We start from the raw sequence: 26501 nt of genomic DNA on the forward strand, positions 1-26501 counted from the left end.
ATTTAATCACCATGCCATCTGTCCCGCCCCGCACTGGTGTCTGAAGCCGAATTTGCGTTCTGCACGGACTCATTCCCATTAGACCCAGATGTCTTCTAATCTTGAAGCCAAGTGTTCACCGTCAGTAGTGATTTTGTGTTTCCTCTTTAATCTCTGGGGCGCTTGTAGGCAGACAGCCAGGTGGACCTGGTTCGGCAGCACTTCTACGAAGTCTCCCTGGAGTATGTCTTCAAGGTGCAAGAGGTCCAGGAAAGGAAGATGTTTGAGTTCGTGGAACCCGTAAGTGAACGTTCAAACTCCTTTACCTGCAGAATGTTTCTGACGGACGTGTTGTTTTTATACCAGCCGGCTTGTTTGCAATGATGTGAAACGTTTTCCCTTTTATTTGAGGGATTGGGGCTGGACAGTGCTGGTGGCACCCATGTGCGGTGGCCCGCGGATGGGCAATGCCCTTGGTCCTTCCCCTGGGTGTTGGGACGTCCCTCTGCGAGCGCTGGGGCTCGGAGCCATCAGTCTCCAGCTCGGCGGTCGCACGCGGACCGGGAACGTTGCCGGGTTCGGTTGGGCGGTCGTCTGCCGTGATGGGCTGTGGCTGTTGGTCTCAGTGCCGCTGGCAGCTCAAGGCTGTGTTAGAAGGAAGATAGGCTTGGCTGGGGAAAAAGAGCAGAACCTGGAGCGAACTGTAACTTTTACAGGGGGAAAATAGAGTGCAGGAATGATAAAAGTTGAAAAAATAAGTTTCCCGACATGCACCTTTGCTCAGGTGCTGAGTCTTTTAAAGCTCCTCTAGGAAATGTAAAACCTTCTCTGCTGTTTGCAAAAAGTAATTCCTTTTAAGTGAAGAATAAATCAAGGTTAAGCGAAGCAGGACTTTGGGCATGATTACTTAGGGCCTGGTTTTCCCAGCAAGTCTTGACCCTGTTCTCAGAGAAGCGAGCGTTTAAATAAGGCCAGGGAGGGAGGAGGAGAGAGATGCGAGGAAGGGGAGCTTTGCTCAGTTGTGCCTTATTTATTTATTTATACGAGATTGTTGAAAGTGGATTTTTTTGTGAGCTCGGGGGTCCGTGGGGATGCTGGGCTGGAAGCAGGGGGTGGACCGGGCTTGGAGAAGCGGGGGCTGTTTGTGCCCCGGGGCGTCGGGCGCGCGTTGCCCCTCGGCAGCGGCTGCTTTGGAGGCAGCTGCGGGTCTCCACTGACCATCTCCATCCCTTCCACCCCAACGCAGCTGCTGGCCTTTCTGCAGGGGCTTTTCACCTTCTACCACCACGGCTACGAGCTCGCGAAGGACTTCAGCGACTTCAAGACGGAGCTGACGATCAGCATCCAGAACGTAAGTGCGGGAAGGCCGTGTGAGCCTGACCGCGACCGTCTTGCAGAGCAAGCTAACGTTTTTTTGGCTATAATTTAATTAAGATTTTTTTCCCTTTTTTGTGTGCCATTAACCAGGAGGTTTGACAGTAATTGAAAGCAGTATTTTTTTTGTAAATAACGCTACATCATACAGACAACCTAAATGGCAGTTTATTCCTGACGGCATTCCAAATATAGAGCTGCAGACTTTCTCAGGAGAAGCTGGCCAGCGGGCAGACGTCACTGAGTGCCCCATGGTTTTAGTGAGTGCTTCAGACCGTTTTGCAAGTATTTCAAAGCGTTGTTTGTCTTAGGAAGTGCCTCATTTTGTTCGCCAGCATTTTTTCTCCGGGGCTGCTGGAGAGGAGAGCTGCCGCCGGGCACCCCCGGAGCCGGGCGTGTGGTTAGTGTCCGCGAGCCCGGCTTGGGGCTGCGTCTGGAGCGGCTTTGTTGGGCATCTTGGCGTTGCAGCATGCTTCGCTTTCCTCTTTTGTTATAAAATTACTCTTTCTACAAAGACTGGTTTCATTCTTTTGAAACAGCTTCTTCAGAAAACTCATAAAACAGCTTGGCACTTGTAATATTTTTCTTTAAGGTCAGGAAAAGCTATTCTGTGGCCGGCAATGGGTGGCTCTGGCCCCGTTTCCAGCGAGGGCGGTAGGGACCTAGCTCCGGGGTCTCCTGCCGCTGGTCTCCCCCCGCGTGGTGCTCCCCAAAACAGCGCGGTCCTGTCCGTGTTAGGGCACAGACGCCGGGTCGCCCCGGCTGCTGCCGTCCGGGTCCTCGCTACCCCGCGGGAGCGCGGCTGGAGACCCAGCGTGGCACCGGGGACGGGGCCGTCCCGGAGCAGGGCACCGGCGTCTGCTCTGTGCGGCGGAGGAGGGACGGCCGCGGGTGGTGGGACAGCTCGCGTGTCATTGCAAACGCGAGATGATCCCAAGGGGATGAGCTGAGGTTGCCTGGGGCGTCTAGCGCTGGTTGAATGGAAATGGGTGGAAATGTTTTAATATAGCTTTTTGCGTGAGCTTGTATTTGCATTAGGGTATAGACTTGAGGCTCAGAAAGGATTTGTGTTGCTGTTTTTTGGTTGGTTTTTTTTTTCATGAAAAGCTTCAGAATTTATTGAAGTTGTCTCAACTTGCAGAATGGAAGAACAAAGGACAGAGAGTCCTTTCCTGGCTCGCTCTTCTGTGTGTTTAATTCTGCAGTGTCCGTGGCTCCTGCAGAGTCATACATGCCTCCCTTAATTTACAGACAAGAAATCGCTTTGAAGGAACGCGGTCGGAGGTTGAATCGCTGATGAAGAAGATGAAGGAGAATCCCCACGAGCACAAGAATATCAGCCCGTACACCATGGAGGGCTACCTCTACGTGCAGGAGAAACGTAGGTGTCGGTGCCGCGGCGCGGGCGCTGCCTTCGCGGGGCGTCTGCCCGGGGGCCCTGGCAAAACGGGGGCTTGCGTGAGCGTGGATGGCAGGGCGCAGGGACGGGGGCTCCTTCAGCAAACTGCGAAGTCTCTGCGGAGAGATCGGCCCAATGGGTGGGATATTAAGATATGAAACTGGGAGCCAGAGTCTCCTTGCGAATCACCACCAGTGACTGATAAACTCTGTTTCAGCTTCGCCTGATCAAAATGGGGATAATAATGCTTATTGCGCTTGTAAAGTACAACCCGAACCACAGGGACAATAACCTGTTCTGCTGAGTGGTTGTTGCATACAGGTTATTAACGGGAGTGCACTAAAACTGTGCTGTGTCTGGGAATAAAACTTTCATGTACTCTGCAGGTCACTTTGGGACTTCGTGGGTGAAGCACTACTGTACGTATCAGCGGGAGTCCAAGAAGATAACGATGGTACCGTTCGACCAGAAGTCTGGCGGCAAAGGGGTGAGTGCCGACACGCAGCGGGACGCACGCGGTTACGGACGGCTCGTCCCGGGGGAGGTCTCCGGCGTGCCGGTCTCTTCCCCCAAGGAGGATTGCGGACGAGACCTGCCGACAGGCTCCGGGAGCCATTCCCCTCCCGCGCCGACTAACTCTCCAGTGATCTCCTTCTCCTTCTTGCCGAGGTCAGACTGAAACATTTTTAGCAAGGTGACAAAAATGCAAGTGAACTGGGTCAAATTCATTCCAGGCTGAGCGAGTGCCACAGGGGGAGTGAACTCTGCGCCTTGGAAAGGAAAAATTCCCTGGGAAACTGTCAGCAACTCTCGCAGAAGAGCCGCTTTCCTGGGCGAGCAGCGCCCTTTGCACATAGCGCGATTTTACGCTCCCATGCGTGCAAGGATTGCTCTGGCTCTGTGTTGCAGGCCTGTGTCTGCACACAGTTATGTATTAGGGCGAGTTCGCAGCGGCTGCCTCTGGGCTTTTTGCTTTTGGAAGGAGAAAGGAGGAGGCTGGGAGCCGCACAGAGCCACGCCGTGTGCACCCGTCCTGCCCCAGCTCCACAGACTTCGCATTTCCAGTGCCTGGTTCCTATTCTGGGACCCCAGAGAAGGGAATCTGCCCATGATTTTCTTCCTTCCCCGGCCCCTGTGGCTTGGCCGATGCCGTTATTTCATTTTAACCGGAGCAGCGGCAGGCCTTGGGGATCCCACTCGTTACGGGTGGCTCCCCGTCGCAAGGGGAGGTGGCTGCAAGGAGGGCAAGCTTTAAAACTAATTTCCTCTTGCCCCGGAGCATCTTCGTTATAACTCGGCTGTAAAACACCCAGCCCGGTACTCATGGGCTGCTGCAGCGCGTTGCACGTGGGCTTGCCCCGCGCCGGCAGCTGCGAGCGCCGGTGTTTGCAGCCCGGAGCCGGCGGCTGCCGTGGAGTCCGGTGGGATCCCCGGGTGCTCCGTGGCCTCCCGAAAGCCCGGGCGTTTTGGGGACCCGCTGGAGCGATCCCGGGCTGCAGGGCCGCGAAGGGCTGTGCGTGCTCCCGGCCTCGCGCTGAGCCGCCTTGGGCCGCGGCTGGAGCCGGATATTAGGCGGTTTAAAACCGCGGCGTTCCTTGAATACCGGGCGGAGGGTTCGGCTCCCGGGCAGCAGCCCCTCGCCAGCAGCCAGCCGGCGACGCGGAGCCGGGAGCAGGTAGCCCAGGGCTGCCTTAGGTGGAGCTTGCAGAGCGCTCTCCAAAGTCGCCTTTCCGGGCCTATTCTGGGTCCCTAAATACGTTTCCAGGAAAAGGATGATGTCAGGGAACAGGGTGGTCAGCCAAGGTGCCGTTACGAGCAGCACGGAGAGCGCAGAAACACGGCCCTCTCCAGGAACTCATTCAGAAATTTATTTTCTATTGAGTCATCGGCGGATTTCTAAAACTGCAGAAGGAGAAGTCTCGGTGCTCGCAGGGGCTGCGCAGAGGCTTTGTCCAGCAGAGGACAGCAGTGCACGCTGCTACTGGCACGTCGCTGCTCGGCATATGGGAGCCCAGCGCAACCTGGACCCAGATGCCTGGACGGGAGGATGGTTTTGTCATTGCTTTGTTATATAATAAACATTTTAAGACATGTTTGCTCCCCTGAAGAATGCTCGTGTACCGAATGCTGCCAAAAATGCAGCCAGCTCTGGAGCGAAAACTGACAGCCAGATCTATGATACGCTGTAAGCAATGGAAAATAAAGCTGACTTTGCCCAAAAATTGTGGTCCAGCACTCCCTGGCGGCCTGAAACAGGGGACATGGGATGCTTAATGCATACAATTTAATGGTTTTATTGTGTGCATTCAGAAAGAAAGGTTCCTTATGAAAGTTTTGGATGAAACCCATTTGCAAGGGTAAAAGGACAAGTCCTCATTTCAGATATGTAAACTTGTGTTTCTAGCAGGCGAGGATTTGCTGGTGTTGGCAGACCTCTCCTCTGGTTCGAGCTTGTGAGCTGAAAGCGCAGTGGGTGCTGAGGACGGGCGTATGGTTGGTCGTTCTCAGCCGAATATCCCATTTCATGTCCTCTCAGGGCGAAGACGAAGCTGTTATCCTCAAATCGTGCACACGACGGAAAACCGACTCCATCGAGAAGAGGTTTTGCTTCGACGTGGAAGCCGTGGACCGGTGAGTGGCTCGAGGTGACGCGGGGCACCGCAGCCGTGGGGCGCGCGGCCCGCACCTTGCGTTCAGCAGCGCTTGTCTTGCCCTTCAGCCGCACCTCCCGCGACTGGGAACCGTGCGTCCGTGGAAACATGCTTTTCTCTGGTGTTTCCAGCCAGGTGCTCTCAATATGTTGCATCAGTGCTTCATTTTACAAGGTGCTGAGTTTACCCAAGTCTCTCTAGCTTTAATAGCGTTTTAGCACTTTTGCAGGCTCTGACCATGTGAGGTAACTGGTCATAAGCGCGGAAAGGTCGCCCTGCATGTGTTCTGGCAGGGATGCGACACCTCTTTTCGGCATCGGGTATGTGTTCAAATAACTTCGGCTTTTGTGCTGGCGACCGGCTGTTGGTGGTTCCCTGTGGCTGGTCGATGGTGGGAGTCCAGCTTGCATCTCCTGGTGCTTTAAATTCACGTTGTCTTCTTGCAAGAGTAAATGCTTTCTAACACGCTTTACCGCTTAGCAGCTGGGCCAGATGTGTGTGTGGATTTAATCTATAGCGCCCAGGAATGAGAGCCCGTTATCACGTCTAATTAGCATCACGCGTGGCTTACGTATATAAACAGGAAAACAAGGCTATTCTCAGCGGTGTCAGTCGCTGTCTCCTGTCTTCCTCGCTGCAGGAAGTTTGCAGGGTTTGCAAAAGCACGCTGCAAACTCCCCAGGTACCCGTGCCCTGGCCCCTGTGTGCCTGTCGGCTTTCCAGCCCTCCTCTCCCCTGCGCTGCCCTCCCTGCAAACGCTCGTCGGTCTCGGTAACGCCAGGTTCAGCAGAAATAAACCTGTCGGATGGAATAATCCGCATTGCCCTTCCCCGTCCAGCCCGTGCTTCCTCAGCATTTCCCTGGCAGCGTCTTGCGCTGCTGGCCTACAGCGAAAAGGGGTTTAGGGGGATTAAGCCCAGCCCGTGTTGAGGGGGCGATGAGTGGCCTGTGCGCGGCTAATCCCGGGCGGCCTCCCCGCGCCGGCGGCTGCGCTCCCCTCTCCAAAGGCTGCCGGATTTCTGCTGACACGGGGTTTTTTCTTATGCCCGGAGGAGATTCCTTCTTCAGTGTGAAAATCAAAATAAGGCTGGGCGGAGGAGGAGAAGCCAGCCACCGCAGTAGTTCTCTTTGCAGCGTGCTCAGAGGCGGCTGAACCTCCCCTTGATGTCTGGAGCCTGTTGGGCGCGGGATCAAGAGGCTCCTCCAGAAACATGCCTGCTAAGTGTAAATAATGGCAGGGAGCGGCGGAGGGGGGAAACCTGAGAAATTGCTCTCTTACCTCCTTCCCTGCGCTCCCTCCCGCTGCGAGAGTGCCCCTGCCCCAGCAGCAAGCCCAAGCGCTAAAAGGCTGCTGTTCCCCCGCTGTGCAGGCAACTCGCTGCATGTTTTTGTTATCAAAATCTGTCGTTAGTTGTATAAAATCACAGAGCTTTCCAAAAGAGCTGAGAAGAGAGGGGGAGCACGGCCGTCTGGCCGTAGCCCGGCTCCGCGCGTGCCCCGAGCGCCTCTTCGCCCGGGTCTGCCGACCGCAAGCGATGGACCGTCTCCGAGCCAGAGCATCGTCCGCGCGCCTGCTTCCCTGGGATGGAAAAGCTCGTTCGGGTCGTGGGCTTTTGGTTTGGGCTGGGATGTTTGGAGGGCGGGGGCGGCCTCGCAGTTTTTCGGTTGTCTCCGGCAGTAGAGGAGTGAGTTAGAAACTTGCTGTCTTGTTTGTCAGCCCCATGGAGCAAGTCTGAATGTGATTAAGCAAACAGACCCCCAGGATGCCCGTCTGTCTCACACATGTGCTGCGTTTTGACTTGCCACAGTCTTGTCTTTTATTTCTGCATGCAACTTAAAGACAAAAGTCGGTCCAAACAGGAGAGCACGGAGATTCTGAGAATGCCGTCTGCGTCGCGGGGAGGTGAAGGGTGTCGCAGCAGGTCTTCTCCCGAAGCTGGAAGCGGCCGCGCGCGGCAGCGGGTCCGGGGCGCCGGCTCTGCCGCGGCTTTGCTCCGTGGCTTTCAGCGAGGTGCTGGCGTGCCTCGGCGCCGTGGGGACAACGCCAAGTCCCCTCCTTCCCAGGCCTTGCCTGAAGTGCTTTTAATTAATCGGTGTTAATTAGCTCTGGATGCCCAGGCTCGCTTGGTTATTGACCTGCTTCGTTGTGGCCTGGTGGGTCGGGTCGGTCTTGCCAGCCGGGCAGGAGGAGGAGGAGGAGGAGGAGGAGGAGGAAGGTGCTGCTGGGCTCGGGCTGGGGATTATCCCGCTGCCTCGCGGTAGCATTGGCAGTATAAAACCTCCCCGTAGTTACGATTGCTTAATATCAATCCAGTGCTAACAGCCACGTAGGTGTATAGCTACACGTGCGTATATAACTTTATATGAGCAAATTTCACTTTCTGCTTAAACGTTTTTATCACCTATTGCCATGAAATTTGAGTAGCTCTTCAAATTCTGTCCGTGCTAGATGGTGAAGGCGTTTTAGGGCGAGCACGAGGAGGAGGGACGTGGTGCAATCGCAGCGCTAGGGCGGTGACGTGAAGTCGCCCCGCTCGAGGTGCCGGCGTGCGGTGCAGCGGGGCTGGCAGCCCTGGCCCTCCTTCCCGCCTTGCCTTCTCCCAGCAGCACGAAACCAGACCTGCCCGCGCCGCATTTCGGGAAAGCGGCGTGCACGCAGCGCGCGGTGCAGGCTTGCACCTCTGTAAATAACGCCCGGAGAAGCTATTGTCAGCTTAAAAAAAGGAGAGGGGAAAAAAAAAGAACCCGGCTTTTCTCCTCTAAAAATAATTCAGCAGTATGGAATTGGAAATCTTGAGCCTGATCTGCAGTTAAAACACTGCTTCCTTTTCCTACGGTCGGATAAGGAGCAGACTCCAAAGTCCCCCCTGCCGAGGGCTGAGAAGCTGCGATACCTGTATTTGTGAGAGGCAGTAAGAAATTCCTGACACCGTATGTGCAAATAGTTCTAATTTGCTCCGTGGGAAGGGAAGAATATTTTAGCACTTTGTTCGGAATGCGTTATATATTCTTATAGCAAAATTAGCCCCCAGAATGGTATTCTGGTCCTTGGCTGAAATACTTTTCCTAGTGCGAGGGATAGGGCAGTTTACTGTTAATGCCCTTTTTTCTAACTAAACCTGTTTGCAGTCTCTGCGTGTTGGATCAGCCGTACAAACAAGGTGCACGGGACGACAGCCAGCGTCTTACAACACGAGCCTCAGGAGCAGGAGTGTTTCATTGAGGTGATGACAAAGGCTCGGTAATTTAGGATGATGTAGGTCGTTGCTCTGGGCCGCAAGCTAAGTGCTTCTAATACCAGTTGGCTTTTATGGGAACTGGAAGTATTCGGTGTTTTTAGGGTTTGTTCTCTTAGTCATTTGCAAAGGTAGTAGAAGTGCCCAGGTAATACCATTTCCCTGGAATTGTGCTTCTCGCGGGTGCAAAGTGCCTTAGCTCGGCGCGATGAACCCGCTGCAGGCGTTCCCAGCGACCGGCTGGTCTGCAGCGGGTGCGTGTGCCGGCCTTGCCCTGGGCCTCTGCTCCGTGCGTGCGCTCATCACCCTCCCGCTCCCACCCGCGCTGCGAGCAGGAGCATCCTCTGCTCCGACGCCGGCTTTGCGGACGCGCAGGGCTCCGGCGGCCGCGCCGCCCCGCCTGCCCGCGAGCGCCGGTGATCCCTTGGACATCACGTGCGATACAGCCTGTACTTGTTCCTTGGCCGGTGTCGCGTTTCCAGTGACCTTTCAAACAAAGGGACTCGTGGGGTTTTCGCGTCCTGGCTGGCAGTAAGCGCGGCCTCTCTCCCTCCCCGCCGTAGGCTCCGGGAGACGCAGGTCGCAGCGGAGCGGCGATGCTCCAAGCTTTCTTCTGCGGGAGCATTTCAGGCACGGACCTCCTCCGCGCACGGCCCTGCTCGGCCTTCGAGACCGTTATTAATCTGTCCTTGTGTTTTCATGCAGCAGTTTAGATTGTCTCGGCGTGATAAGCTGCTGCAGGAGTTGAAAGTTCTTATCTGCTTCTATTGCTTTCATCATTTGTTTGTCTTTCTGGAAGCAGAAGAAGCCATCAGGCTTTTTCATTTTCTCTGCCTGCTTAGTCATAGCTCCTTAAATGCAGGCTGTCGTTCGCACAAGGTGAAATATTACGAAAATTCAAATTTCCTGTGTGGTCTTGTATGGAAAAATCTCTTTAATTTTCAGATTGGAAAACGCTGAAAATGTGCTTTCTTGCACCACACTTGCCATGTTCTCATCTGGTCCCGTGCTCCTGCACAGCCATTCAGTGCAGAAACTGGTTCCTCCTGATGACAAAACTTCCCTTCGTCCTTACTCCCTTGCATCCCAGAATAGGGCAAAGGGCTCCAGTATTCAGAAACATTAGTGTTCGGTCAAGGAGCAAAAATGAATAGCTGTTGTTGGTCTGTTGGGAAGGGAGGTCAGAGGAGATCCTCGGAGAGCTCCTGCTCACCCCGGGCTCCTCGGAGGCCGCCGATCTTTGGGGAAACCCCGTGAAAACGAAGCTGGCTGCAGCCAGGGCGAGCTGAGCGCAGCTGCGTGTTGCCGGCATTAGCAGGGCGTTGTTTCGGCTGCCGACGTCCTACCCGACTGCTAAGCGTGCCGTGCCCTGTGGCGTTGTCCCAATAAATAATGGATGAGGGCTAATGTGTGGGGCGCATTTCGGATGCATCACTGCCAGGAAAACCCAGCAAAGTGCCGCAGCGGCCGCTTTGGCAAGTGGAGGCTGTGGGAAGAAGTGTGGTGCCGTTTGCAATGTAAATGGGTTTTTAATTCAGTTTCTCAGCCTCTCCCGTCATGCTGTTAAATAAGTCTGACTTTGAAGTGAAGCCCGAAGAGCTGGTGTCTGCTCAAAGGCAGAACAAACACTTTCATTTTATCACCTTTTCGGCTTGTTTGCGTGAGAACCTGGCACAGGAGATATCAGCGTTGTCTTCCTAGGACCTTGTCGCCTGTATGAGTCCAGTGTCAAGTTTGCCACAAGTGAATGGTTTGAATTTCGTAATGTTTTAATGTTGCAGCTTAAGAGGCAGGAATCCCCATACTTCATTTTTGCGTATCTCCCTAGCACAGATAGAGCCTTTCCAGTGCTGGGATACCTGTTCCTTAAGTAGCAGCTTGCTTTAAACTCAACGCGAAGCCCTAGTTTAGCGCGAGCGCAGCTGGGATCCCTGGTCCCCCAGGGCAGAGCTGCCCCATTGCAGGCGGGCAGGAGCCTCGGCCGCCGTCGCGAGTGCTGCTGCGCTCGCGTGGGCTCCGCCGTCTCCCCTGAATCGCGTTGTCCCTGCACAACGAGGAGCCGTGTTCGGTGTTCCGAAAATGTTTGGCGTCGGATGCTGCACATTTTCTTTCTCAAATGGGGTGATGGTTAAGTGGTTTCCTCTTCCCTTCGGAATGAGTAAACTTCCAAACCACTAAGCTGGTGAGTATTGACTGACTCACCAATGGGATTAGCGAAGATCAAATACATTATGTCGGGTTTACTTGGACGTAAGCTTCTTGCAAGCCCGAACATACTGCTTCTGCTGGTTAAACGGTGCTAAGCCGTCCTGTCTGTGCAGCGTGCGAACTGCCTATTTGCTTGGGGAGCAGAATTAAGAACAGGGCTTAATTCTCTGTTCCTTGCCCATATGCACCACACAAACAGTAGAAAACGGGTCAAAACCACGAGCAGGAGAGCCCCTGTCAATGTTTTGTTTTTTGAGAGAGGATCAGCTCTTATCAAGGGCCGAACAGCTTTTGCAGAGCGCGTTGCTGCAGCGTACGTCCTCCTGCCGAATCAGCCCTCCCGGCCTTATCTGTTCTTGAGGCCTTAGTACCAAAAAGAGCCTACGTGCTCTGCCGAACGCTATCTGTAGCTTGTTGGCTGCTCCCAAGTCACACCGCTCATCCCCCTCTTGCACCGCGAGCAGTTATCCTCCAGATTGGGTTTCTGCTGCTTTTCTGGAATTGCTTGAGCTTTGCCGGGGATGGAAACTGCAGTGTCAGAAGTTCTCTGCTGTAATCCTTTTGATGGATGAAAACCCACAAGTATTCCTGCAAAGAGAGCCCTGATAAACATTTCTGCTCACGCTGGAGTCGCAGCTCCTCTCGCCCTGCCTGCGCTTCCCGTTGCCAGGGATTCTGTCCGCTTCCCGCGCGTAGAAATAGCTGCGGCGCGGTGCTAATGCGTCTGAAAATAACTTGGAAGGGAGCAGGAAAACTAGACCAAACAAACACAGCAGAAACCCCAGTCGATTTGCTATGTGGGCCACTTCGCCGCGATGGAAGCCGATGCCCCGTCCCGGGTTTTGTGCGAGCGGCGCGCAGGCAGGAGCTGCCTGGAATCCCAATGAGGCCGGAGGCGGCTGCTTCCCGGAGCCCGGGACCCGGGGCAACTGGCAGCCCCGCTCGGCAGGCGTGCGGCTGGCCAGGCTTTTTGTCTTCTGTACTTGTCTGCAAGAGAAACTGGGGTATTCGGGATCGAAAGCCGGACAGCTTATCCCGGGATGAAGCGGAGCAGGTTGTCAGGCTCTCCGGTATCCCGCAGGAAGGTGCCATGGGCTTCCGCGGTCCGCAGCGCCCTTCCTCTGCTGGGCGCCTGCACGGCTGCGCTAGGGCTGGGAGCGGGCAAATACACCCACTTTAAGACAGCCATGACCTTGGTAGGCAGAGTTAAAACTTATTTATTTAACTCTGTAAAGGACCAGGGTAGTCCCAGGTCGTCCCCAAGCCATGGAGGTGGTGGTGTCCCCGAGGGGGAGGACCGGGCTGCTTCTGTTCCCAGGCTTCTCTTGCTTGTTTGCAGTACCGGGTACTGCAGTCACGTTTTCTGTCCTTTCCCCTTCTCCCTCTCCTTTGAAATAAATAAATACAGGGTTATTTTTTGGTAGCTGAATTTACAGCGCGGCTCCCTGACTGTTGTGTTGGTAGAAACGGGGGGTGGACGGCAGCGCGGGGGCAAGAAGGAGCCGCCACGGAGGGAGGGAGCATCCCGGGCCAGCGTCGTCGTGAGAAGCCGTCATGCTGCGGCCGCCCGCGATGCTTTTGGGGACCTCCTCAGCGTGCGGCCGGCGTCGGGGACGTGGTGGCGGTGGGCAGGTGTGACCGTCCCAGGGACAAAGGTACTGAAGTGCCTGACGCCGCTGCGGGTCCCTGCTGCGAGCTGGGGCCGCGTGGGCAGGACGGGCCCCCTGCGCCTGTTGGGTCCCTGCCTGCGCGCCCGTCCCCGACACGAGCGTGGCTGGCCCGGCACGTGAGCCGTCGGGGCGAGGGGCAGAGCTCGGCATCCAGCGTCGGGCGCTGGGTCTCCTGCCCTAAGGACCCGCTGGAAGTGCGGGTTGATCCTTGGAGGGGTCGTCTGCCCGTTTATCCCGGGTTAGGACCTGCAGGGACATCCCTGGAAGGGCTCGACGGGGTCAGACGTGGCGCTGCAAGGAGAGAGGTCGCCTTCTCTCGCCATCTCTCCCGGGCGTTCTGCCTCTGCCATCCTTTTCTCCTGACCGGCGGTGTTCCCTCTCCCTCCGCAGGCCCGGCGTGATCACCATGCAGGCGCTCTCCGAGGAGGACCGCAGGCTGTGGATGGAGGCGATGGACGGCCGGGAGCCGGTGAGCAGAGATGCTGGTGGGAGCTGCTGGGGAGGAGCGCGGCGAGCTTTCCTAGCCCGGGGCGGACCGCTTGCCGCGGAGCTGCCAGCCAGCGCACAGCGTATCCGTGGGGCAGCTCGCGCAACCTGCCAAGAGAATGGTTTAATCCCTTGGTTAAATATTTGAGGTAATACTGTATCTCCTGCGCGCGGGTTGCTCGAAGGTGCGGCGCAGAGGAGGAGGGCAGGCTCAGCCAGCACAAACACGCTGCTGTGCTCTGCTGCGCTCGGAGGAAAACGTGGCAAGAGCAGCAGTGGAAGAAAATACGCTGTCGATTTCCAGGGCTTTTTCTGAGCCCTGCAAATCGTCTGGCGGCCGTTCCTGGGTCTCGCAGAGCATCGCGGATTTAGCGTGTGCTCCAGCGCGCGGCCCCCTTCCCTCTCGCTCAGCGGGAGCCTTGGCGTTGCTGCGGCTGCTCCCGGCGTGCCGAAGGGCTCCCTTGGCTTTCGGGCAATCCGGAGGGTTTTCCGGCGTGTGCACGCTCTCCTGCACGGCTTGAAGGGCTCTGATTTGGATCGGGCTCCCTCCGATGCATTTTGCTGCAGGTGCATGGGATCCTGGGATCCTGGATCCTTTCCGAAAAGCCGGGGGAGCAGCAGCAGCACGCACGAACCCAAGGAGCAGCCTGAGCGCAGCCCAGGGGCCCCAGGGCCTCGGCGCGGCCAGGAGCGTAGCAGGATGCGAAGAGGAACTTTGCGGAGAGCGAGAGCAGCCAGGGTCGTTTTGGGACGGTCTGTGCGTTTTTGGCCTGGGTGTCCGTTCCGGGCTGCAGTCAAGCTCTGGCGATGAGCCGTGTCGGCGAGGGGAGCGGGCTGTCCTGGCCCGAAGCAGCCCCGCTGCCAGGGGCTGGTCCCGGTTTGAGCAGACCCCCGGGCTGGTTCGCGGAGGCGTTTGTTGGAAAAAGCTGTCTGTTACACCGAGGAGACGGACTGTCCCGTGCACGTTTTTAAGCACGTGCCGTTGTTAGTGAAGCGACTCGCCTTTGAGCGGTCTGCAGGGATTCGGAGGCCTGGGAGGCGATGCGTGCTCGGAGGTGCTGGGCCTGTTGCAGCTAAAGCATTTCTCTGTCTTCAGCTTCGAATCACAGATTTTCAGGTGGAAAGGGACCTCGGGAGGCTTCTAGTCCAACCTCCTGCTCCAAGCAGGTTCCTCAGAGCTTTATCCAGTTGGGTGTCGCTCAGCTGCACCCGCAGACGCGTCCCATTCCCAAGAGCAGGCGTGGGAGCTGCCTGCATGGAGGCAACCATGACCCTGGAGGTGTGCTGCGTGCCGAGAGCTAAGGACAACCACCACTCTCTTCCTCTGACACTTGTGGAGAAGGGACCCGCGTTCGGCGGTCGGCCTTCTCGGCTCTCGCCCGGGTGGCCCGTCCCTGGGGCAGCCGCGGTGGGAGATGCTGCTGTGCGAGTCGTACCAACCCCTCCGGCTCCCGCGCGTGAGCTCTTTTCCCCTCTGAAACCAAGCCCTCCATGGCCTCTGTGGTGGCACCTAGGATAACATTTTCTTTTTTTCAGTAATGAAATGCGCATCCTTGCACCCTTCTGCACATAATCTCAATTAAGACTTGTCCTTTTTAGTCTGTTCACCTCCTTCCCATCGCCTCACCGCCACGGAAGAATTGCGCTGTAAGGATGTGAAACGCGGTCGCCTGCAGTTGCAGCTGCACGAATAGAGCCCTCGGTCGCATTTTGACCGGCCGCCGCTCTCAGGAGTCGGCACCGCAGCTGGGCCCCTCTGTCGGGACGGGGTTGCAGAGTGCAGCCGGCGATTGTAGCCGCCTCGGGTCGGAGGCTGGGTTCTCCTCGCCGGTCTGGGCAGGTTCAAACCCCGCAGGTCCCCGCGCTGCCGCCGGCGTTTCTCCTGTCGCGCCCGTCAGCGCGGGCGGCTCGCTCCTCCGGCGCGTCCAGGGCTGCTGCCGCGCATCCGTACGGCAAAAGCTGCCCTGGGAGCCGTGGGAAAGGGGTCCAAGAGGCATTTTGGCGAGGAAGCCGGTGTGTGCGGACGGGCCAGGTGGCTCCTCGTCCTCCGTTTTCCTCCCTGCTCCACCAGGAGCTGTGGGAAACCGTGTTTTCGGTCCCTTGTTCGGGTCCTTATCTCGCAGCAGGAGGGCGCAGGGTGGTACCTACTCCGCAGAGATTTCCTTGAGCAAGAGACAGGGATTTAACCTTTGGGCTCCTACAATTATCCATTCTAGGCTTTGAATATACTTTGTTAACCAAAAAAGCCCTGCTGGAAGGAGCGTCCCTCCCCATGGACCGGGCCGCGGAGCGTGGGAACGGCCGGCGCGGTGGGGACGGCAGCCCCGGGGCGGACCCGGGTGCTCGATCGAAGGGGAGTTTGTTTCTTAATTATAATTTAAAAACTAAAACCAAATGTTGTGTTATGTTTTAGTAATAGCTAAACATAGAACGCGGGCTACATTAGCCAAGACATTTGTCACAACTCGAAAAGATTTATTGTGTATCTTACAGTCAAAGCAGTCTCCAGATAGCTATCACCCGTCTGTTAACTCTTACCACTTGTTTCTAATTTGGCTAAAAAGCCTGTGTTGACTTTGGTTTTTCTTTCATGTTAGAGGCTGGAAATAGGAGCAAATGTTAGCTCCGTAGCAGAGCAGTTGCGCTCGTTCTCATCAACGCAGTTTGGGAACGTGCATGGGGGATCCCGAGCCGTGTTGGAGCCCGAGTCGAGAACAGCAGCTGTATTTGCTCGTGGGGGGACTGGGGCGGGTTGTAGGATGCAGAGAGGTGCAAATCAGGCTGTTTGCTTCGTGCTGAAGGGCAGGAGAAGACGAGCGTGTCAGCGAGCTGGTGGCTCTGCGCGCCAAGCCCAGCGCCGAGAGCGGTCGCAGCGGCGGTGGTCCCTGCTGCCGCCTTCCAAGCAGGTCGGTCACCTCGGGCATGAGTCCCACGCCAGCACAAGCAGACACGTGCACGAGTTTTTGGAAGCGTTTGGGACTTCAAAATGTTTATCAACAGAAAACGAGCCTGGCGACGTAGGAGCAGGCAGAGGGACAGGAACACGGAGCGTATTAGATCGCGTCGCCGTAAAGCTGTGTTACTCCATGGTCCGTAGCCCCGATTAGCGATGGGGAAGTTAGTGTTAAATGGCCAACGCGACGTCCCGCGATCCGGGCGGAGCGAGACGCGGATGGGCTCTGAGCAGCGGTCTTGGCGCTCGCCTCGCGCTGCCCTTTGCTCGATTTGTTTTGTTTTGCTTTTCTATTCTTTAAAGCAGTGCGGGGCGGCCGGCTCCACCCGTGCTTCGTGCCCTCTCCGGGGAGGCAGATCCCCGAAATGCTCCCTCCTTCCCATCCTTGCTCCCTCACCCCCCTTCAACTCCTTGGCATGCTCCGTGAGGTTGGAAGAGCAGGAATTGGTCCCTCAGCTGGAGGTTGGCCGTTGCATGGAAAGGCAGCGGAGCAGAGGCTCAGGGCATCGTCCAGGAGTCGGGCACGGCGGGCCGGGAGGGACCGGTCGCCTGGCTTGGTCCCCGGGACGAGGCTCCATCCTCCACGGAGCAGCTGGGTTCTGCTCCCGTTCGGGAAGGCTCTCCCAGCACCTCGCCGCTCCGATGCCTGCAAACCTGCCTCGGTTTTCCCAGCTGCCCGCGGAGCCCGGCACGGTTCGGGTGACGGCTGTGGCCCCGGTGCTTATCCGCCGGGGCAGTGAGATGTCTCCTGGAGACCATTTGCTTTCTGCTCGCCACCCTCCCAAGCGCCGTCGGCAGCGCGGCCGGGGCCGTGCGGGGCAGCGCGGGGGCTCGCGGGGCGGCTGGGACGGGGGGCCGCGGCGAGCCGAGGCGCGTGGCCGGGGGGAGAGCCGGGGCGTAGCGGTGGGAGGGTTCCTGCGCGAGGACAGCACAAAATGGAGAAGGCCCCGGGGCGGGGGGTGCCGTGGGGGCCGCTCTCCACTAGAGGGCAAGCTGAGACCAGCCCGCTCATCGCACTTGTGCCCGGAGCACCTGGGCGCGGCGGCGACGTGCGGGCGGCCCGCTGGAGCCCCGGGGTCCGGGCGAGCGTTATCCCCGCACGCTGGTTTTCCTCTTCTCTTCCCCTACGTATTCATTTCGAGTGTGTTTAGGGAGTTGTGCAGAACCGGCAGGTCGGGAAATGCATTTTCCGTTTCCAAGAGCAAAAACGGGCCGTGGGAAAACCCAGCGCCGGCTGTAGCGCTTTCCCCGTGCCCGGTCCCCGCTCCGGCTCCCGCGGACGCTCGGGATCGCGGCTCCTTCGCCGCTGCTGCCCGGGAGACGTCACGCAGCGCTGGTGCAGCGAAGCCCACCGCGTGCTGCTGCTGGGAGGCCTTTCCAAAATGGTTTTTCGTTTTCCTTGTCTAATTATGCAAAATGGTGAGAGATTAATTTCCCAGTGGAAACGATGTCTTTTGAACTCCATCCAGGGCTTTCAGCCTCGGCATTCCTGTCGCTTTGGCTCATTCAAAAAATAAATGAACTCGAAGGGCTTCAATCACGGCACCCGAGACGCCGCGGAGGGATGGCTGGATACCGGCCGTACCGATTCCCAGCCTCCTCCCGCTCCAGCGTAACTAACTGGAAGCTGCAAATCTGTTTTATCGTTTTAATTCATTTTATCTCTGGCTCCTCAGAGGTCACTTGCCTGCTCTATATTGCTTTTATGTCGCACTCATTACCAGCGGATCCGACTGGTTCCAGCAGTGCTTTAAACCTGCGCTGACGGAGGCCAGGGCTGCTGATTTATGCTCGGATGCAGTATTTATGGCGGTGCTGCATCAAGATCAGGCTCGGGGACTAATTGCTCAAGTTATCGATAATATCAGCGGTGTTCTTCTGCAGGAACGCTGGCTGTAAATTGAGCCCCAGACTGGTAGCAACTGCAAAATTGAATTATTAGAGATGGGAGAAAAATCTTCATCCAGAATTTCTTTGGCTGCGGCTGGTCCTTGCGAGTGGCCTCCCCTCGCCGGGGATGCTCGTCGCCCGCGCTCCTCCGCTGCGCCGGGGCTTCGTCCCTGCTCGTCTGTGCAGCTTTCTCCTTGCGTCCCTCTCCGAGCCCCTCTTTTCACTCTCCCAGTCCCGTGCCACCCACAAACGCGTGTTTTCCAGGGAAAGATGGTTATTTGTCTATGTTTTGTCTTGCAGTTTTCCACGGCCTTCGTCCTATCCGGGGTTGCTTGCTTATGGCGCGTTCTTCCTCCCTGCTGCAGCTCCCGCGACCCGGCTCCTTCCAGCGGCTTCTCCATCCCGCGGCTTCTCCATCCCGCTGCCTCTGCTTTGCTGGTGGAGCTTCCCACCGCTTGCTCTCCTCCTTGCTCGCTCTGGGCCGACGGACAACGCACGATGCTGCGCCTGGGCTCTGGCATCGCGTGCTCTCACCGCCGCTCCCCCTTCTCCCTCTCCTCTTTTATCGCTTGCTTTAAGCCTGTGGGTAGCGACTTCACGCGAAGATTGCAAGCTTTTATTTTGTCCCCAAAGCACTTAATGCAGCGAGGTCCTAAGCCTTGGCTCCAGGCTTTTAGGTACGGCTCCAGTAAGTGCTGCTTCGGATTTTGATGGCTTTACAAGCCAAAACCGTGGCTGCTTCAAGCTGCGAGGCTTTTGTCCTTTGTTTGATGAGCCGCTTCGGTCGCAAACAGGAAAAAACATCGAGAAACACTGGAGATCTTAAAAGCAGCAGAGAGCCCTCCCTCGGCGCGGCCGGGCCGGGCCAGCCCTCCGGGAGCTTCTCCCTGTCGCCGTCTTTAACTCCCGCGTGGGAAACCAGGGATCGCGGCGGCTCCGGTCCCAGGAGCGAGGACCTCAGCGCCCTGCGAGGGGGTGGCCCTGGTGCTTCCGCTGGCCTCCTCCCATGTCACCTTGTTGGCCGGTGCCCGCGGAGGCAGGCTGGAGCCGGGATTTGACGGGGCCACGGAGACGAGGGACGGAGGGACGTGCTGGCCCCGCTTCTGCTTCTGCTTCTGCGTGCACCAGCTCTGCTCAGGGCCGTGCAAGCGGGCGAGCCGAGAACGGCCTGGCAACGCAGGGAGTAGCTCCACGCAGCAGCACCAGCCTCCCCGCTGCTTTCAATAGGGTGTTTGGCCACTTTTTCCGCTCTGAATTAAAAATGGAAGTAGCTGGTTCATTGCACAACCAGTTGTCAAACAAACCACTTCCTTTATTCCTTCCTCTCGCTGGTCCCCGCGTCCCCGCTAGACACCGACCTGCCGCCCTGCTGCAGAGCCGCCGCGGTGCCGGTCGCGGCTTTCTCCCTCTCTCCGCGGCGGCCCGAGGAGCGGGGCCGTGCAAAACCTCTTTCCTCGGGCGGGAATGCAAGGCGTGGCGGTGCCACAGTTGCTTTAAAGATAAAGGTGACACCATGTCACGTAAAATCAGGCTGGTTTTGGTGCGCTGCGGCTGCCGGTCGGCCAGCAGAGAGCTGGCGGAGGAGGACGGGCAAGGTGTTGCTCAAGCATCCTGGAAAACTTGCGGGAAGCTGTTAAACTGGTCGTGGTTTTCGCTTTTAATCTGTCACTTGAGTGAGCTGGACATATCTGCTCCCCGGCATTGCTCAGAAGTGCTGCTCGGTGAAGCCTTAAGTGCTTTAGTTATTCCAAAAATGTATTTTGCTAAACCAGTTGACCTTTAGTTATGTTATTTGGAGAGCAGCGTAGAGCGAACGTGCTTTGCCCCTTCCACCTGCCCTCGTTTGGTTTGGTTTGGTTTGGTCGGGTGTTTTAAACCGCCTGCCGCTTGGTTTCCGCTTAGCACTTGGACACGGTGGGTCGATAGTTTGACCAAGGTGGTTTTTTCCTTCGGCCGACCCAATAACGTCCTCCTCGGGTAGGAAGCGGAGCGGCGCAGACGGCTGGCGAGGAGCCGGCGGCCGCGGCCCCGGGGGTGCCTGCGCTCGCGATAAACGCGGGCTTGGTTTTAATTAGACCCATCGCTTAGTTCAGCGCGGAGGATCCGAGTCCCCAGATGGCTCGCTGCGATTTCTCTTTGCTTTTCTTTCTTTTTTTTAATGAGCTTGGGGTCGAAATCTGCGTGGGAAGCGAGGGGGGAGAGCGAGAGCGCGGGTGAGCTCTGCGCGGGGCAGGAAGGAAGGACGGACGGACGGACGGAGCCGCCAGGGACCCCGGCCACCCCCTTCCAAATGAGCAGCCCTCGCCTGGGTGACAGAAACCAGAATGTCGCAGCGGGTTCGCGCTGCCCTGCCAAGCCGCTCGCGTTGGAGTCGGGGCGTGTTTGTCCCTCCCTTCCCCCTTTGCAGCGACGTGGGCCGGGAGAGATCTCGCTCCTATCTATATCGCGCTGGCTCGGAGCGCGAGGAAGGTTATTTCTAGCCGCAACGTGGTGAAGCCGAGCTCTGAAAACGCTGCTGCGAGTACGAAACCTGGCTCCCGGACAAGAACGGAGCAGGGCTGATAAGGCAGAGCCAGCAGCCAGGGCGGATTGCGCCGAGGTTGCCGGGTGTCCCGCTTCCAGCGAGGAAATGGGCCGCGTTGCGCGGGAGCCTTCCCGCCCCGGGCTCTGCCGGCAGCCTGCGCCGGCCGGGCGGCCGCGGCACGGGAGCCTCCCACCGCCGGCTGGGCCTCTGCCGAGGTCGCCCGCTCCTCGCCTCCGTCCTTCCATCCTTCTGTTCATCCTTCCTTGTGTCCATCCTTCCCTCCATCCGTCCTTCCGTCCTTCCTTCCATCTGTCCTTCCATCCGTCCTTCCATCTATCCGTCCATCATTCCATCCGTCCTTCCATCTATCCGTCCATCATTCCATCCGTCCTTCCATCTATCCGTCCTTCCGTCCTTCCTTCCATCTATCTGTCCATCCTTCCATCCTTCCATCCTTCCGTCCTTCCTCTGCTCTGCCCTGGCTGCTGCTGCAGGAGGCCGGGTGCGAAGCCCTGGGGCACGGCGGAACCAGCCGTCCCTGCCTCCTCCGGGGCTTGGCGTGGCACCTGCTCCCGCGTGCTCTGGTTTGGGTCCCCCGTCGGGTGCCGGTGCGGACGGTGCTGCCACCCTGGGCTCCCTGCGGCTCTGCTTCCCTGCGCCTTTTGCTCCCAGGCCGGGCAGCCCTCGCACCCGTCGCTGCTGCGGCTGGTGCTACCAGCTCGCGACCACCGGCACCGTGCATGGAGCCTCCATCCTTGGAGAGACTCGGAAGCCGTCGGGACAGGGCCCTGGAGCAGGGGCTTGGACTAGGCGACCTCCAGATCTCGCCAAGCCCAGCCGCTGTGCGACCCCGTGGCCGCGCCGGTGGAGGCAGGGCAGCCCGGAGGCTCGCTGGCCTTGCCGAGGCCGGTTTTAGCAACAACGCGGAAAACCCGGGACAGGAACGCGGCAGCTGCCGGGGGGAGGTAGGGCCGAGGGATGCCGTGGCCGGCCAGCCGAAGCAGCGAGCCCGCGGGCCGGCCCTGCCGCAGGCTGGGAAAGAGCCGGCAGCTGCCGGGAGTTTGAGGAAATAATTAGGTGCCTCCTTATGCTGTTTGCAATCAGGGAAAATGTGCCACCCATGTGTGCTAAAATTAAGCTTGAAAATGTAATTTTATCACTTTCTTTTTTTTCCCCTTGAATTGCTGTGAAATAATGGAGTATTTGGCAGTAGAAGCAAAGTAATGCGTTATTGCCTTTTAAACGGAAGATGTGCTAAATAACTCAGAGGTTTTGCTCTCTCGAAATCCTTTCTGAGCCACCGAAGATCAGCACGCAAGACCTGCTGTCGCAGTTTCTTCGCTACAGGACACCAGAGAAGATTTTTGTGCGCTACCGAAGCGCTAGGTGAATCGAAGAGTTGGTCTTTGCTGGCCTCCCCGAGCACCTGAGCCCGGTGGCACGTCCTCGGCGCGGCTTTCTCCTCCCGGCGTTGCGGGATAACTCGCACAAACCTTTTCCTTACGGCTGCTGCTTGTCCGGCTCCCACCTCTTTGCACAGGGTTGGGAACAAATTCTCCAGGATAGGTCTTGATGCCCAGTAGCTTTGGCCTAGGTCTGGCCTTAGTAAATCTGCACGGCTGGACCCAGGCGTCCGTGCCGTTTTTCCCCCTGTTTCCCCTTTCGTTTATGGAAAGGCTCCAAAACCCGTGGGGAAAAGGTCCGTGCAGCCCCTGCCCGTGTCTTCTCGACCTGCCCCCGGGGAGCTGGCAAGCTGGCTGGGCTACCGATGGCCAGGGCATATAATGGTTTCTATTTATACATTTTTGGCTTGTTCATCTTCTGAGCTGAAAGTTGAAAAACTTGTTCATGGTTGTTTTGAGGATTTCTGAATATGAATCACAAGGAAATTGCATAATATTGCAGCATTTCCTTCTATTGCTCACTGCGTTGAAAACATTGCGCTCCTCCAGGGAGCCCGGGGAAGTCTGGCAGCACTGGCCCGTTTTGACAGCGTGCTTCAGTCGAAGTGGAAAGTCTGGGTGGAAGGGTAAGTCCTAACGCTAGAAAAAGAAGTGCAGGAGGAATCCTCCGTGCCAGGGCAGGGACCCGCTGCCTGAAATGGTGTTTCCCTTCCCAAACGGAGAGCCCGCGGCCGTGGCTGCAAAGCAGGACGGCTGACGCCCTGGATGGTGAAGGCTTTCCGTAAACCACCGCTGTCTCCCACCCCCGAGAAGCCGGGCAGCTCTTTCCTCTTGTTCCCAGCCCTTTGGGCAGAACGTTTGCTGTAAAGGGTGTCTGCACACATGCAATTGCCCTATGAAAGCGCAGTTCATTTATCGAGGAAGTTAATAGACATTATGGCCAACCAGGGTGAACCCTGAAAGAGGAAATAAACCTAGAATTACTCAATATCTTCTTTGGTGAGTTCCACACCTAAACCCCCATCTCCTTCCTTTTTTCTTCTTGTTACCCACAACTTCCAATTTTATCCTGACCAGCCCGCAGGTCGGGCTTTAGCTGTTTGCTCCCTGCACGTTCGTGTGTGCCATTGGTTCGGCACAGGGCTGCAAAACCCGTGGGGAAGGTGCTCGTAGGTTCCCTGCGCGAGCAGAAGTGGCAGCAGGATGGTGGCTCTAGGAGGCTTTTTGGTTAAGCTCGTGTCTTCATTAGCCACGTTTCTAACTTAAATATTTGTATGTTGTAATTACGGAATTGGAATCTGGGGGGGCGAATGGGTGGGTACTGCACTGCTTCTGCCTGCCCTTGGTCCACGTGATGCTGGAGACGTGAGTCAAGGGAAATACGGGTGCCGGAGGCTCGGAAGGGATCCCGCGGCTGCAGATGGGACGTAAAACACCTTCACGGCAGCGGCGCGGCGGCGGCGTGGTCGGGCTTTGCTTTCCAAGGTTCGTTAGCGCCCGCGTGACTATCGCAGGCCTACGATGGTCTGCATAAAACTGCCTTCTCTGCCAAATACAGCATAGCTTTGGTGAAATGCTTTACCAGGAAGACTTAATTTTTTCTTTCACAAATTCTTTTAAATACTGAGTCACTAACTGAACGCAGCGTGAGTGTTCTGTGGGAGTGTTTTAATTTAACTTTGCAGGAAATTTTCAAAATAGCCATTAATCTGGGATTTCTGTAACGCTGTTTACTTAAACTCCCGGTTTACTCACAGATGGATCTCAGAATTTTTTAAAACCAGGTCACAAAAGCCTTGTTTAATCCTCCAAATAGAAGTGATGCTGCAGAGGTTGAGCAGAAGTAGCTTCCACCAGAACAGATATTTTGTTCAGGGCATTCGACCACCTGCAGTATGAATTTAGAGCACTGAGGCATCAAGGTCTGCAAATTTTGCATTAGGTTTTTATATTTATTTTCTATTAACTTCACTTCTGAAACTTCCCAGTAAAGATGCTTTGGCTCTGAAGATGCAATCAAGTGGGAATAATTAGCGGGAGCGTGATGCTGAGCTGGCGGCGGTGCTGCGCATTAGGGCTTTGGCTCCAACTTCCTCGCTAGCCCCAGTTTTGTGAGTTTTATCGCCCAGCCCGTTGCCGTGCGTGCAGCGCTGGCCCCTCACCTCGGCGCAAGTGCGGGCTCCGTCAAATTTCCTAGCCTTTTGCAGAGAACGATACTGGAAAGTGAAAGAAGCTCTTGATTTTATGAGAAGCTTTTTGGGTTTAGATGCATTTCCTCTGGAGTGTTTTAACAACAGGAAAATGGCTTGTGTGCAGATGCATATGCAAACACACATAGCTAATAACCACACTTCATTCTTTTGCCACACTGACATGTGGATCCATTCAGTTCCAGCTTTTCTTTGAAATGATAGCGAAACTGAACATCTCCCCCAAAATCACTAAAGTAACTTAGATAATTTTTGACATCTGTGTATTTAAAATACAGCCAACACTATCAAATCTTTACACATTCAGAAAACCCCATGGGTGGTTGTTTTGCTTAATTAATAGTTTAAAACGAGTAGTCTGGCTTGTGCAAACTCAGTCGCAAGCTCTCAGCAGCTCACCGCGTTCTGCAAAGCTCTCAGAGTTTTCTTGTTTTCAACGAATTACTTCCAGAGTCACATGCCTACGCAAAGACTATGTCTTGTTTTGTTATTTTGGAAAGCTAGGTTCGTCCGGACGCAGACCCGTGAAAGGCGCAGGCCGATAGCTGTGCGGGTTGTTGGAGGTCTCCCCAGCTCGATCAGTGGAGACGGGTTCGATGAATAAGAAGCACCTGTTTAAAACGCGGCACCTCTTCACGGAGAAGAAGTTTGGTCCGTCAGGTGCACTTGCATGTGAGGCTGGATCTTGAACGCACCGTAAGCCCCGCACGCTCTCCAGGCTGTTCCGGAAAGCGTGGAATAGCAGTATCCGCAAAACCCGGCGGGGCGAGGGCGGCGATTGCCGCGCCAGGACCCCGGAGGGGAGCTGGGCTCCCGGCTGCCGGGCGCGGCTGGGCTGCGCTCGGTGCGCGCGTTTGGCGGCGGGGCCGATGACGGCCCTCAGGGCCTGGAGGAGCTTCCTTCTGGGACCTCTTACACACGCAGCCCGTTTACAGCCCTTTCTGCAGACGCGGAGACTTTCTCTTGCACCAAAAAATCTCTCTCTCCGGAAGGCTTGAGGCGTTGCAAGAAAGGGCCTGTTTTTAAAAGTGATGTTTTTCTTGGAAAATGAAAGGGATCACAGAAGTGGGGCTTGGTTAAAACCTTGATGTTGTGGAGCGGTGTTAATGGATTAACACCCTGACGGAGGGTGAAAGCTTTGTCCTTAGGAAGATGGATGCGGGATGACAGGATCTCCTTGTTTTATAGCCGCGTAGTTGACCTCTGCATGGAGTTTCCTTTTTACTGTGTGTGCACACTTCACAATTAATGGCACAAAGATATTGTGTTTCCTTGTCTGCCCTTTTCCATTTATTTTTTTTGAAGAACGATCTCCGATGATGAACAGCCTCGCTGTTGTCTCAGTTAGCCCCGTTGGAAGAACGGCCGGGCGGGCAAGCAGACCTCCCTGCGTGGCTGCTGGGCTCGCGCCGAAACCCGGCGCCGGGCAACGGCTCCTTTGGGCCGGGGACAGCGGAGGACACTCGCGGGAGGAGGCCAGCAGATAAGGGACGTGCGTCAGGCCCCAGAGCAGAGCTCCATGGCCGAGCCCCGCTTCTCTGCTGTATGTTATTAACTTAGATATCTGGCTTCTGCTCTTGGGAGCCGCAGCGGAGCGTGGGGCTTGGCGGCTGAGCGGGATCCTGAGGAAGGCCGTGCCTCTGGGAGTCCCTGGGAATAAGGAGTCATTGCAAGCTGTTCCCGCGTTCCCTCCAACAAGTCCTCCAGGACGGGCGCTGCCGTCGGAGAGAAAAACACGGTTTGGGAAAGCCGGCTTCGTAGCCAGGCCTGCTAGGCAGCACCAGCGGCCGAGGAGCCTTCTGTTTATTTTCTTCCCTGTTTTCTCTTATTTTATTTTTGTGATACAAACACTATTCCTGTAGGAAAAGGCGCTTGCTGACTGCAGCTGGTTTTGATGCTGAATCATCCCTCGGTTTCCAGATGTGGGATGAACAGATTTTTTCCTGCAAGCAGAATCTCGGCTTTCTCTTGCGCTGTGTGTCAGGATGCCTTCGGAGGGGGAGAGGGAAGGTGTGCTGTGGAAAATGCCATAGAAGATTGGCTATTAGCATAAAGGGATCAGTGTCTCTGCCTCAACCCTCAGTCTGGACTTGCACCGTTAAATTCACGGCTCCGCAAATCCTTCCCGCGGTGGCAAAGCTGGCGCGAGCAGCTCCTGCCCGCCCTCGGCCCGCGCCGGCACGGCCGGTTGTGGGCCTGGCCCCGGATGGGGTCCAGCAAGGGACCTCGGCTGAAAATAAACCCGCAAGAGGCACATGAAGAAAAAGAGGTCTTTAATGCTGATTAAGTTCCCTAATTTAGCTCACCGGGCCACCTTGCAGGCGCAACCGACGGGGCGGCGCGTTGCCACCGGGGAGGTGCCCACGGGAGCGCAGCCCGGTGTAGCGGTGCCTCGGTGGCTTCCCTGCAAGGCTGGTGCAATGGCTTACGGTGAGCAAAACCTGGGAATAACATGTGTGTTTGATGATCTCCAAGGAAGGCATGTTTGAGAGGTAACGGAGGTTGCAGAAGTGCCTCT

The 26501-nt window shown here is 56.6% G+C and overlaps 1 protein-coding gene across 4 annotated transcripts in view; it reads left to right on the top strand.

Moving 5' to 3' along the window:
• Positions 1-26501, top strand: part of ARHGAP26 (Rho GTPase activating protein 26) — a 137353-nt gene that overhangs the window by 47151 nt on the left and 63701 nt on the right. For all 4 annotated transcript variants that reach the window (XM_026118231.2, XM_026118232.2, XM_026118237.2 and 1 more), the window contains exons 6-11: positions 169-279; positions 1226-1330; positions 2605-2734; positions 3139-3239; positions 5289-5383; positions 12908-12986. In XM_026118231.2, coding sequence (XP_025974016.2) covers positions 169-279; positions 1226-1330; positions 2605-2734; positions 3139-3239; positions 5289-5383; positions 12908-12986 — 621 coding nt within the window. The remainder of the gene's footprint in view (positions 1-168; positions 280-1225; positions 1331-2604; positions 2735-3138; positions 3240-5288; positions 5384-12907; positions 12987-26501) is intronic.

This window comes from Dromaius novaehollandiae, chromosome 15 (assembly GCF_036370855.1).
Source record: "Dromaius novaehollandiae isolate bDroNov1 chromosome 15, bDroNov1.hap1, whole genome shotgun sequence".
Lineage (NCBI taxonomy): Eukaryota > Metazoa > Chordata > Aves > Casuariiformes > Dromaiidae > Dromaius > Dromaius novaehollandiae.